This window comes from Nicotiana tabacum, chromosome 12 (assembly GCF_000715075.1).
Source record: "Nicotiana tabacum cultivar K326 chromosome 12, ASM71507v2, whole genome shotgun sequence".
Lineage (NCBI taxonomy): Eukaryota > Viridiplantae > Streptophyta > Magnoliopsida > Solanales > Solanaceae > Nicotiana > Nicotiana tabacum.
Genome location: NC_134091.1, coordinates 111817421 through 111831626, shown reverse-complemented (window position 1 = coordinate 111831626; position 14206 = coordinate 111817421). Strand labels below are relative to the sequence as shown.

The window sequence follows — 14206 nt, the reverse complement described above, 5'->3', positions numbered from 1 at the left end:
TTTGTTTTCTTTTCTGTAACAACATTTTCTAGTATTTTTGTGCTGTGGTTCAGATGCAATGAGCATAACTAATTGAGCTACTTTTATGATGTATGTTCACACTTTTCCCCTTCTTTCTTCAGTTGAAAGTTAACTTGTTAAGTATCATCTGTTTCTGAAGAAGTTCTGAATTGAACTTCTCAGTTTTACAGAAACAGAAATTGGCTCTTATGTCTAGTTCAAGCACTTAGGAATTGGTCATATATTTCCTTTCACCCAAGTTCATGTGTTTGTATAGCTCACATAGTACTATCATACCTCTCTATAACAATATCCATATATAACAGTTAATTCACTATAAAACTAAGTTTTTCTTGGAACCGATTTGTATGTTATATTATACTAATACAGTCAAACCTCTCTATAACAACCTCGTTTGTTCCGAATATTTTTGGATGTTATAGCGAAGTGCTGTTATAGAGAACATATATTATAACATAACATAAAAATTGGTTCCGAAAAAGCTTGGCTTTTATAGGGAAGTGTTGTTATATAGGGATGCTGTTATAGAGAGGTCTGACTGTATATATTTTCTATAATAATACCTCACTATAGTAGCCAAAAAATATTGGAATAAATGAGGCTGTTATAGAGAGGTTTGACCGGTAAAGCAATGTTCAATTAAAAGCTAAGAGAGAAAAAAAGGAGATGTTGGTCTTGAAATTCTGGTACCCTTTTCTGGGTTGGAAATTTCCCTTGATAATACTGATAGAATAATAATAATAATTTTACTGTTATAATTTAGGTTTTTACTGTTGTAAATGTGGTTACCTAATTGTACCACAAGTTCTATATCTATTTATACTATATTAAAAACACGAAACCCCTTAACGAAATATCGTTTGCCTTTTTTACCCTTTTAAATAGATTTTACATTGGACAAAATTATATTTAAGTTAATTTCCTAATATTTATGACTTTAAAATCAACTAAATTTTTCGTTATTGAACTAGGTAAGAAATACTAATATTTAGGATTTTAAAATCGACTAAGATTTTACCTTATATAAATCAAACAATTCTCTTATTGCATTCTTCCATTTATTGTACGTAGGCGTACAAATTAGGCACGTACATGTCTAATTTGATAAAGTAATTCAAAGTTTTATTTGATGTACACATTTCTCCCAAAATAAATATTTAAACTATTATATATATGTTAGTTTATATAGATATTTGCTTGAAAAATATACTTTTATCATTAATGGGGTCTATGTTTTGACTACCTATAATTTTTAATTTTCACCATCTAAAAGTTATGCGTACTATCAAAATTTTAAAGGTCAATTTTTGAAATAATGCAATAGAAAAAGATGAAAAAGTGATGGAAAATATAAATATACAGCTCACTATTTTCTTAATACAGTAAAAATTCTCTATAATGTCTCTATATAACAGTTATTCACTATAAAAGTCAAATATTTTTCGGACCGATATTTATGTTATGTTATAATATATGTCGTCTATAACAAACTTTACTATAGCAATCAAAAAATATCGGAACAAACGAGGCTGTTATAGCGAAGTTTGATTGTACTAGGGAAGAAATGCTAATATGTTAATTATAAGAGATTCAACGTGCATTTTATCATTTCCTTCTTTGTGATTAAAAAACACACACACACATACATGCACACACATACACACACATACGTACGTACATACTTACTTACTTACTTACTTACACGGTATTGCCAGAATCCACGGTTTCATAGTGTTACGTATATGAGATGATAATATCCAAAAAATTTGTATGTATTTATAGTGATAGGCCTGAGATGTTGCTTAAGAAATTTTTTGTACTAAAAGTTTTTCTACAGGACAAGCTTAAGAAAGTATTCAACAATAAATCCTGAGTAACAAGGCAGTGAAATGCTCAATTGGATCAGTAAATAGTGAAATGCTCAATCCATGTCATGTCAACTGGTAGATCAGTAGGTGCATTCAAGATCCTAAAACAACAACAAGAATATCAGTTAGTATTACTTTATCACTAAAACAGTTAATGATTCTAAAAACAAAATGTTAAAGTTTGAAATAATTAAACAAACCTGCATCACAAGTTTTTGGATTAGCTATAGGGGGATTAAGAGTTGGTTTTGTCTGCATATTTCTGGATTGGTTGGAAGTGCCTAACAACAGAATATCCGTACTTATTAGTTTGATACTAAACAAGTAACAAAAATTGTACTATACTTTCATAGATCAGCAAAATCCAACATTAATTGTTATACAACGACAAGAACAACAACAAACTCAGTGTAATCTCATGAGTTGGGTCTGGCGAGGATAGTGTGTACGCAGACCTTACCCTACTTTGAGAAGTCAGAGAGTCTGTTTCCGATAGACCCTCTGCTCAAGGAAAGAGTGATACCCAACATTGTTATCGTGATTCCAAATACATGAAGAAATTCCCTTTATTACTTTGCTAATCACCAGGATAGGGATCCACATACATCCAAATATGATTGAACAATTGAATAGTCCCAAATTAATAGCCAGACAAGAATGTGTCTGTAGTTCAATCTTTAAAGTGGTATTTTTATGTTCAAATAAGTCTAGCTATGTCAACATGTATTTACTCCATTGGAAATCAATAGAGATTCTTTTTAATGTATTGGTGTGTCAAAATATACAAATTCTAACTACATAGGTGACTTCATATGTTAGACATTATCAAGAGAAAAGGATTCTAAAAACAAAATGTCAAATATGCAAACAAACCTGCATCAGATGTTCTTGGCATAGGATCATAGGAAGGTGCCACATTCTGCACAGTCTGTGTAGCCTAAAAATATTAACAACACTAGATTCACTTCACAATTATCTAAGTGGCAAGGCAGTCCGGTGCACTAAGCTCCTATTATACACGGGGTCCGAGGAAGGGCCGGACCACAAATGGTCTATTGTACGCAGTCTTATCCTGTTTTTTTGTAAGAAGCTGTTTCCACGGCACAATTATCTAAGTGGAAACATGAAAATAACTTAAGATACAATAGATACCACAGTGTTAGGACCATAGGAGGCCACTGCAGGAGAGTTGTTAGGTGTCGCATTCTGTATAACCTGAAATTTTTTAACAACATTGCATTCAAATCACAATTATCTAACATGAAATATAACTTAAGAAATATTAACAACATTGCATACAAATCAAAATAATCTAAGTGTAAACTTTTAAGAAAATTTTCCTCAGGTAATACCATAGCAGTGCTGCGAGTCCCATAGACATTATGCCACCACACGGGCAGAAAGCCCTCTCGAGGATCATATATAACTGAAACAATATCACCGATAATATTATTAATCATGATTCTATAGTTTAATTATCAAAACAAACACGTTGTTCCAATTAATAACATGATATTCGCGAGCTAGACCTCCATTCTAATGAAAAAGAAAATGGCAGGGGTTCAGAATAAGAAAGACATTGAGTTTCAAAAGAATATTTTAGGAAATCTTCAAACAGTAATATGACAAAGAAATTGTTACTGAAGTAGCAATTTAGTTGTTCATATCTTTCTAAAACAATAATGACCAAACTTTTCAAGAACGTGTATAATAACAACAAACACTATTTTGAAGGTAGAGAGGTTGTTTGCGGTAGAAAATGAAAATGACTTCATTTTCAAGAACGTGTGCAGAAATTAAAGAAAGTGACCTCATTTCATTTGCAAAACTATCAGGAACAACATGATGTACATTTCATATATAGCAATCACCAAATTGATCGAAAATATTGATAAATTTCAAGAAACAACAGTGCCCCATTCAAGAAATAGCCAGTTTCCATTAAAGCAAATTCAAATTACTAACATTTATTAAAAAGGAAGACTAACCAATATTTGACTGATCAACATTAGCTTCAGTATTATGCATTCTCTTCTTAACACTGAAAACCAAGAAAAGATCAGAAAACAGAGTTAGGATACAGAGCAAGAAACTGCATTAATCCCAAATGAAGAGAAAAGAAAAAAGTTAATGTAGAAAATACGTATCAACTCACAGATTTTGTTTCTGTTCGTCGTCCATTATCACAGCAATGCCTTACTAAATCGGATTAAAGAACGAAAAATGCAGAAAAGAGAGAAAGAAGTGAGAAATGCAGAAAAGAGACGAAGCGGGAGAGAGTAAAACTGAATTTATGGATATGTTCCTTTTGTAGAGAAGGAATATATTTAACTGTCATGTAATGCAAAAACCGAACAGAAGATAACTGACAAAGTAACGAAATTTTGGCGGTGATAACGGTATTTTGAAAGGGAAAAAAAAAAAGAATAAAAAGAAAGAGAGAAAAACAGAAAGAATTAAATTAACTCGAGAAAAGCACTGCCCAGAAATTGAAGGATCGGTAAATTAATCTATTTTTATGGCATTTAAGTTTTATGCACTTAGGTGGTATAAGATACAATCGAGTTACTTTATTGATAATTACATGTAAATCTTTTATAAGTATTAATTCTAATTTAATAAAAGATAATAACTAACCTGCAATTACAGATTAAAACTCACTACTAATTTAAAAGAATCTTTATGTTGTCAAAATTTCTTTTTGTCATCCTCCTATTAGTGTCTAGGGTTGTCTAAGGGGATAGGAGTATCCGGAACCGATTCTGTTTGTACCGGTACCAGTACCGCTCCGTCCCGGTCTGTTGGAGGGTAGGGGCAGGGGATTTAGGCAAAAGGAAGGGGGAGTGGGAGGGTACCGGAAAAAGTACCAATAGAACCGGTCTGGTTGGTACCCTCTTAAGATACCGAATCGGTATCGGTACTGGTACCAAACCGATACCCTTAACATTTTCATTTTATTTTAAATAATAGCTTCTTCTTTTTCCGTTAGCCAACTATTATTTTTTTAAAATAATCGTTGGCAATAGCCAAAAACGGCTATTTTTGCCTCTCTAGCCTCCTATCATCCCCTATCCCCTAATTTATATTTTTAACCCTTGAGTTTATTAAAATATACCTTTGGCCCTATTTTAAAACTATAAATATCCCATTTCATTCTTTTAATTTTCACACAAAACTCTCATATCTCTCTAATTCTCTATTTCTATCTCACTCTAATTGTAATTAACGTTCTAGCATTATTATTAAGGTTCACATTTATTTTTATTATACTTGTGTTGCTATTTGTTGTTATTTTAATTATTTATTATTAAAAATGGCTCCTAAATTGATAAAAAAAAGTATTTAATAGATTGACTAAGGGTAATGGGTCTCCGTTTTGAAACAAATCCTAACCAGTCTAGATTTATTCATTAAATACAAGAAACGTATAATCCTGCTTTTCAAGATTCTCCTAGAACAACTGTTAGAAATGATGTTTGCGATGACGAAGAAAATGAAGACTCGTTGAAATATTAGATTAAAGCGGAAAGAAGAAACTTTGGCCTTTCAGGAATAATTCAACAAGACAACGATGCCTATAATGAAATACTATCTACCGAAGACAGCAGGGATGCAGAAGAACACGTGCTATCAATTTCGGGCGAAAAACCAATAACTATCACTTGTATTAGAAATCTAATATTTACATTGTATTAAATAAAATAAAAGGCACTTCATAGCTTTGAATTTATTTCATTCCGTAAAGTTTATGTGTATTTAAATATATATTAACTTTTTAAATTTTTAATTTAAAAATACCTCTAAGTACCCTTATCCTCCCCTTAAGTACCCTCCCCTAAGACCGGTAGTGATATTAGTATACAATTATTGTATATCACTTGAACCTCAGCATAAATGATCAAATTTAGTTAAGTTACTTAGATAACTTTTATATTTAATTTATAGTGTACAAATATATAATGTGGTCGTATATATCTTACCTAATACTGATTTTTTTTTTTTTTTTGTGAAACCATTAAATTATCTTCCCATTTCAACTCCTACATTGGCTAATCATTTTTTTAATGCTAATTGTGTCATGTAAAATGTGCTCAATGGACATATAGTTTCCAACTCCCCCTTAATAGCTTCCACAACAAATGCGAGAATTTTAGAACAAGAATAAAAGACCACTTACTACCGTGAAACCTCTCTATAACAGTATCTCTATATAACAGTCATTCACTATAAAAGCATAGTTTATCTCAGAATCGATTTTTTATGTTATATTTTACCTCTCTATAACAACTTTCTACTTATAACAGCAACAACCATCTTTATGACAGTACACTCTTTGTAAAATTACCCCTCTATAACAGCCATGTAGATTTTCTAAGATTATTATTAATAATAATTCTAAATATTTTAATCAAATATTGTATAACTTTAATATAAAACTTATAATGGAAATATATATCTTAAAGATAACAGTACATTCCATGAAAATATGCACATTATTATTATGTTTTTTTGAAGATATTCAAATGATATATTTTTCATGAGAAAAATGCCAAAAGATACTTAAAAGATTCAATTGTTAAGCTTTTAGATTGCCTTCAAGGAAAAATAATTGGATATCCTTTTGCTGAAAGTTTGGATGCAAATCTTCGCCGATTCAAGCATTATACCGCTAGTAAGAGACTGAAATCTACGAAACAAGCTATAATTATGGAGTTCTTCCATCAATCTTGAAAGATTTAATTGTGTGCCTTAGAGTTTAAATATTTATACGTTTAGTTATGAATTTTTTTAATAATGTATTAGATTTCTTTAGCATTTAATTCGTGAAATATTCATATCTTTTGAGATTTTGAATTTATATATTTTTTTACCTTTATATGTAATATTAAAAAAGAAAAAAAATATATTATATTTTGGATAATTTTTGTCTATAACAACCAAAATATATTCAAATGCCAAATGCTGTTATAGGTGTATAATAACTATTCACTATAAAAGTCAAAATATTTCGGAACAAACGATGCTATTATAGAGATGTTTGACTGTATAACTTACTTAAAATGATGAACTGTTGTAATCATGCATGAGATCTAATAAAGAACCAACTCGTAGAATTATGAAATTACATGCTTATCTATATATAATAAAAGGAGAGGTAAAAGCACAATATTAAGACAAGTGGCATAACCACAAAAAGCCAAGTAGCATTAGGACAAAACAAACTACCTTTCTAACTAAAAAACCTTTTGAATTTTAAATTTTGAATTAATTGGTTGGTTACTCTATTTATTTGAATTAATAAATAAGATATCTTATAATCAGTTATAGTGCATTCAAATTGGGGAGTAGTTTCAAGTTGAAGTTTTAAAATTATTTTAAAATAAAAAAACAAAAATAAGAAAAAATAAAATTAGCTATAATAAAAAATTGCCAATTACTGAGAACAATTGAATAAACTTCAAAATACAAAAAATATTTCAAGAGTTTAGTTAATGAATATTGTACCGAGAAGTAAATGTCAGTTAAAATTTTATTTACGACGTAATATAATACACTAAAAATATAAATGATAATTTTAAATAATTAATATTCTTTAATATTAACTGCGCATCGCGCAGATTCTAATACTAGTGTATTTAGTATAACAGAAGTCATTTTCTATCATAGAAAATATTTTTCATTTAAAATGGGAAATTGAATTTTCTCACTTATGGACGGAAGTTATTTTTCTTATAACTATAACTTTTAACTCCATATTACTTGCTTTAACTAACAGTTGGACATTGTTTTTTATTTTTAGTACTAAAATATTTCATCAAAATATTTGTATGAAAAATGACTTTTCCATACCAAAGACTTTTTTTAATGTCTGAATCCAATGTTTTAAAAAAAAAGGTAGATTTTCACCTTCTACCACGTCCATGAGACTATTCCAGAAGTCGCTGATAGTGCATCTCTTTTTGATGTTTCTATTCTATGACTTATTTTCTTGAATAGTTGGTGTCTTGCTTATGATGTCTTTTGTCAAACTGTTAGATTCAGATCTTGATTAGTTTAAAGGTTTAGAGCAAAAAAGGCACAACACATGTTACATAAAAAATAGAGTATAGATTGATATATTTCTCTGTTTTTGAAATATTGTTAAAAGATAGAGTGGAAACACTTGATTCGAACTGTTCAATGAGAGAGTTTCTCATTCACGAAACAAAGAATACACAGAAGAGAACTATACTTGAGAAATATCAGATTCATAATTAATTACAAGGAGTAAAGACACGCTGCCGTTCAGCCATAAAGACAAATATTTCTACAAACCTTAACCAAATAGACTCATGTGACATTGATACACTATAGGAGCTAGGATTGGACTCTTTAGACTTTAACGTGATCCCAATTCTATTACAACACTTTGTCTTAATGTTTTGGATTTTCCTTTTTGTCCCAATTTTATGACTTATGAAAATTAACACAAATAATTAAGGGTATAAAAGTCTATTAAATTTAGAGATATTTTGATCAATCAACACTTAGCTTTTTAGCCTCCGTACTTTTATAATAACTAGTATCTATAAACGTGTGTTGCACGTTAATAATGACACATGATAGTTTAAATATTTATTTATGTGAAGGAACAATAAAATTTAATTAATGAGATAAATTTTATATATAATAATACAACAATCATCTAAATGCCAAAAAATATTATTGCATTAGCATAATATGTGAATTCAAAATGAAAGGACATCATCAGAACTGATACAAATGATCAATTTTTAGTCATGTTAAGTAGATAATTATGTATTGTAGTTTAAAGGTATCTAATGTGATGGTATCTTACCAAACACATCTTTATAGATAATATTTTTTTGTGTATGTTTTCTTCTAATGCTTTGGTTGCTCTTCTTTAACCAGAACTTTTATTATCGATATTGATATCTCTCTTGAAAGTGCAACATATAGTTATTCGTATAAGAAAATATATTGTTGTAAATATACTCTAATATTTAGGATGTTTGTTCATGTGCTTTATTTATTATAACTACAAAACATAAACATACTGAAAATTATTTTCACACAAATTTAAAAGGATATTTTTTAGTTTCGGAAGACGAAAGTTGAATTCGGGAATAAACACATACTTAAAAGCACATTGACCGGTATCGTAAGTTCTGCATGTATGACGTTATTGTCAAAACTTCTACATACCATATATGTACTATCACATAAGCTATTCAGCAGAGTTTTCAATAGCATGACAGTCATATTTTTTCTTCAAAATCAACCTATATGCAATGGAAGATCAATTTTAATTTAGTCTATTATATATATGATGACACTAACATATGTAAGAAATAATGAACTTGGCAGCAAAGATGTAGGGTAGAAGGCCATTTGGTATTAAAGTATTTAAGTATTCTTCTTGGTAGTAATTGTTGGTATTATCTTTTGCTAAGTCAAAACTGAAAAATATTTTATTTTTACCATAAAACTTAGCAATCGACCTTTTATTTAGTTGATCAACATATTTATTTTTGCTAACTAAGATAGCTCTTTAATTTCTATCATGTAATTTCACAAATTGTGTTTTAATCTAATGATGAAAATATTTTTCTTATTAAATACACTACTATTACCGTTGGGGTTGATAGCCAAGTGTTCTAGAAAAACCAAATCATCTTTTATTATATGCTCTTCTTCGTTTTCGACCTTGAAAGCTTATTCTTGTTTAGGATTTAGCTTTCATTGTGCTTCCTCAAACACTTGTATGACCTTCTTAATATTATACTAATCTTTTTTACTTTGTGATCTAATTTTTTAATATCTAACACTCTTTTTATGGAATAAATTTATGTACCCTAAGATTTTTTTTAACTTGAAATATAATTTCTTATATGATGAGTTTAAAAAATGATTTTAATTGGATTCTCTTGCTAAATAATTAATTGAAAGATTTGATTATTTGTGTTTAACATAAAAATAATTTATTTTCTTTTGATTCGGATTATAAATATTAGTTCATCTCATGTTTGAATATTTAACCGTAATTATAATTTTATCCACCATAAATTTTATTTTCAAATAGAAAAAAGATCGATATTCCACTTTTAGATCTTTATGTTTGCAAAATCATTAGTGGTATTGACTCTTACCAAACTTTTTTTTTTCTCTTTCTCACACATTTATATTCTTAAAAATTTTCTTAGTTCTTCTTTAATAATTGGGTATATTTTTAAATATTGCATGAAAAATTAACAATAAAAAATATTATTAATAGGAAAGCAATTGAAATATAAAATAATTATATATTATCGTGAGGATTTGTTTTCTCAATTTTAACGCTTTATGCAGTCCGTTTAACATTACTATTTTTTCTTGGTATTGAATATTATAGAGTTGTAATGTATTGCCAATATGGAGAATTCTTACGAAATTGATTTTATTAAACCTTCCTATATATTTTTAATAAGAATTCAATGGACAAGATTGTATTAATTTTAAAATCTTAAATATTTTAAAAAAATAAACATAGAAGTTATTGTAGTTTAAAAAATAAGTTATTACAATTATGTTTTTTCCCTGTGAGTTCTTCTGTTTAATATTGTAGGGCTATTTTGGTCTATCAATATAGACCAAAATTATGCAGTTGCAGAAAAACCATCTAGTCTAGGAAAATAAAAGAAAAAACCTCAGCGAATGATATCATATAAATTCTGCATGGACGATGCCTAAAATGGCAGATATCATGGAAAGTAAAACGAGCAGAATTTTATTTTCTAAACCAAACTGGCAGTGAAGGAATAACCACCCTCAATTTATAAAAGGAGCAGAAATTAGGGAAGTTTCAATTACAAAAAGATCCGCTAATATGAATCTTGATTTAAGAGTATTCAAAGTATAACATTTTCAGCATCTTTGGATTGTATAAAATGTGTTCCGTAAAGCCAATAAATGTCAGGGCGTAAGAAGTTACTAACAAAGCCGCAGCTGCATAATTTACTTCAAGCATTGATTTAAGGCTGCTCAAGATGTAGATGAGAGGTGTTGACTCGTCAGTAAAGGAGGTGTTTGCTGCTACTGCATGCGCTCTCGCTAGCCACTCCCATCTAGCTGTCCATGAGAAACGAGGTGTGCCATGTATTGCTTGACCGTCATGCAAATGAAAAAAATAAGATTAGAGGTGTGCTTATACGTTTATGTATAAAAACTTAGACATTGAGATAGAACATAGTAAGCAAATCCTACTCTACAGGATTAGTTCACGTCATTATGTAACTTTCCAGATTCCAATGTGGAATACACGATGAGCTATTAAGATTTTAGTCTATGACTATACTTAATGGGACAACTTAGTGCAGCTTCCTCTTAATTTGATAAGCTGGGATAATAAGTTTCATTCTCCTTTTCTTTATTTATGATGGTGGTGTCTAGACCAACTTGTGCGCACCTCAATTATTTCACCAGGTACATGTTATCTCCCAACAGCACAAGTATCAGGAATTATGCACGCCAAGGCTTCGGAAGATGGGAAGAAATCACCTAGTGTTTTTTCTCTCCTTATCTTAAGAAATGCAAAATGCGGGTTTCAAACATCCTAGACCTTTATAGACATGAGTAGTTTGCAACACCCTTTCTCTAATGTCATATAGAAATCTAGCATCTGAACGATTTACATGCTGGAACCAGTAGCCTCAAAATAAGGGATTTTGCTCTATGTATGAAAGGAAGAGAAAATTGCTATGGCATTAAGTATAAAACAAATAAGGCATTACAAACTCGTATAAAATGTAAAATTGGGAATAGCAAAATTATGATATCATTAACTTACAGAATGATATGCATATGGTGATTTCCCTTGGCGTTCAAAATGTTTAGCCAGGACGCACCATTCGATTGGTCCCCATTCTTCCTCTTCAAAAACATTGCCCAACGCTGCTTTATATAACTAAGAATGAAAAAAGAAAAAACAAATTCCACAAAAATCAGTAATGAAACAGAAAGAACTCCATGACAAGTGAAACTTTTCACATCATCATGAAATCAGACTTCCTCGGCCCGAACAGAGGAATCCCTTAGATATGATGCAAAACGGCGACAGACCTTAGCTGTGTCAGTAAGGAGCTCTGTTCCAGCCGGATAAGAAGCATAGAATTGGTCATCTCTAGAGTGCCCCGCTCTAGTCCTGCAATACCCAAACCCACATAGTGATTAGAAACAACATATCTCTAAGAACAACTACGTGAACGCCAGAGGTTTGTACAAAGATGCTTTCAAGTCAAGGTATATCTTAGCATATTAATAAAGAAGATCTGCAAAAGATGATTATAACCAGCTATACAGGGTTAAAATGATCAAAAGCTCAAACCTATTTACTAATTCTCTGAAAACCAGAAAGCTACCAGTTCAACTTCTTATTTTAATTAGATATAAGTAATAAGAAACTCATAAAACACTCACGTGTTGTTGGTGTATGCATATGTGATGAGTGCAGTGAAACAATAGAATCCAGTATAGGACACAATTCTACGGAACTTTTGGATCTTCAGAATCTCTTTCCATCCTTCATACAGCTGCCACATTTTTTATATTCAGGCGATGAGCTGGGAAATACCTTCAACAGAAAGAAGCTCAATGAATGTTACACTAAACACGGCCTACCCTTCTTCCCATGTTTATTAAGACTGGGAATTTAGGGTAGATTGATCTCAGAAGCAGTCTAAAGGATGTTATATTATGAAAAGAGAGCTATATAAACCATGAAGACACAACACGGCAAATAACAAGAGAAGGGTGAGCATGATAAACAACTGGCTTACTGAAGTAACAAGGTTTTATGATGCGTTAATTCATTGAAATTTTGATTTGCTTTGCAAGTTTAGTTCATGTTCAAAGTGGTGATTTAACGAACAAGCTTGCCCATAGGACCATAACCAAATTAGTCGAATAGATGCAGCTAAAATTGTACAGCATTCACGAAAAAGATACTCCGAACGGACTTTTTAACTTTAACATCAAATTTGAGGGAAAGGAAGCATATACATATTGACAACAAGTACTTCTTCCATCCAAAAAAGAGTGAAAGGTCGTGAATTTTGACATTAGTTCGTTAATTTATTTTTTTGGAAATACAGTTTTTATAGTTAGAAACTACATTTAAGTTCAATATATTTTTATAAAAATGTTTTTAGAATGTTCAAAAAACATAGCCAGGCAACAAAATGTTTGGTATTTTAAATAGTAATTACTATCATAGTGAGCACTACATCTTAGGATATAGCCCCCCCCCCCCCCCCAAAAAAAAAAAAAAACCCAACATGCACATTTCATCGAACAGGTTGTGTGCATAATTTCCAACAAAATATTCAAGTACATAAACTGCGCGAGTAAGAGGATCAGCTGTATCTGGACTACAAACGATTTTCCACTGGGTAGAAACAAAATGGGGAATACTTATATAGGTAACTGAGAACTACATGAATCAGATGGATAGAGTAAAAATTCACACAGAAATAACAGCGTGGGCTTCTCTAATTGCAAAAAAATATTGATTTTTACTATCTTAACATCACTGCGAAATGTCTAAAATTAACTTTCACAGGTTTTCTTTTTCCGATTCTTTCAAGCTTGACATTGGTTTTTCCCATAGTTATCGAACAATCATAACTCGTGCGGTGAAAATAAAACGTGGAAATTGGGGATAAAAATAGCAATTACTGAACAAATGATAAGGAGGATAGCAAACTCACGGATTTTCAGCCACTTCCCTGGTCAGCTTCTCTAGTTTGTTTTTCTTTTTACCTTTTTCTTTTTCTCTTAAACCTTTTGGATTGATTTTGACAAAATTCCTAAATGAGGAACCAATATTGAAAATAGAAAATTCAGGCTCAACTTTTGAAAAATAGTAAACTATAAATAGAGTATTTTCTCTATGTTATAAAATAAAGATAGTAAAGTAAAGACAAGTATAGAGAGAAACTGATATATTATTCAAACTTCAAACTTATATACATAATGAACTGAATTCTCCTCTATTTATAGAAGAAAGGAAGTTGTTGTGTAACCTGCTACTGCAAGTTGCTGCTGCAAGCTGCTGTGTAAGCTGCTTGTAAGCTGGTACTCTAAGTTGTTGTGTCAGATATAAATAATCTTCTATCATGGGTAATATTTATCAATAACGGAGTACCGAAAGGATAAGCTTCTTGAGGAGGCTTATTTCCAATGGATTACTAAATAGATAAACATATTTACGGCGGAGTCTCATATGGATAAGTTTTTTCAGGAAGCTTATTTACAACGGAGTACTAAATGAACATTCATAA

General features: G+C 30.4%; 1 protein-coding gene across 2 annotated transcripts; it reads right to left on the bottom strand.

Annotated features, from left to right (window-relative positions):
* Positions 1-10680: 10680 nt before the first annotated feature.
* LOC107776416 (uncharacterized) lies at positions 10681-13769 on the bottom strand. Of its 2 annotated transcripts, none has more exons than XM_016596309.2 (5): positions 13634-13769; positions 12345-12487; positions 11988-12069; positions 11716-11832; positions 10681-11030 (listed from the first exon to the last, which is right to left on the bottom strand). In XM_016596309.2, exons 2-5 carry the CDS (start codon positions 12464-12466, stop codon positions 10980-10982), a joined length of 372 nt encoding a protein of 123 aa, XP_016451795.1. In that variant the 5' UTR covers positions 12467-12487; positions 13634-13769; the 3' UTR covers positions 10681-10979. The 2 variants fall into 2 exon arrangements, with proteins under 2 accessions (XP_016451795.1, XP_016451794.1); XM_016596308.2 differs by having other exon boundaries at positions 12345-12498; positions 13634-13768.
* Between the last annotated feature and the right edge of the window lie 437 nt (positions 13770-14206).

Coding starts and splice junctions, on each gene's coding strand:
- LOC107776416 (XM_016596309.2), bottom strand. CDS start 12,466: ATGTGGCAGCTGTATGAAGGATGGAAAGAGATTCTGAAGATCCAAAAG. Junction 12,070..12,344: donor TATGCATACACCAACAACAC/GTGAGTGTTTTA, acceptor TGGGTATTGCAG/GACTAGAGCGGGGCACTCTA. Junction 11,031..11,715: donor CACCATATGCATATCATTCT/GTAAGTTAATGA, acceptor ATGACGGTCAAG/CAATACATGGCACACCTCGT.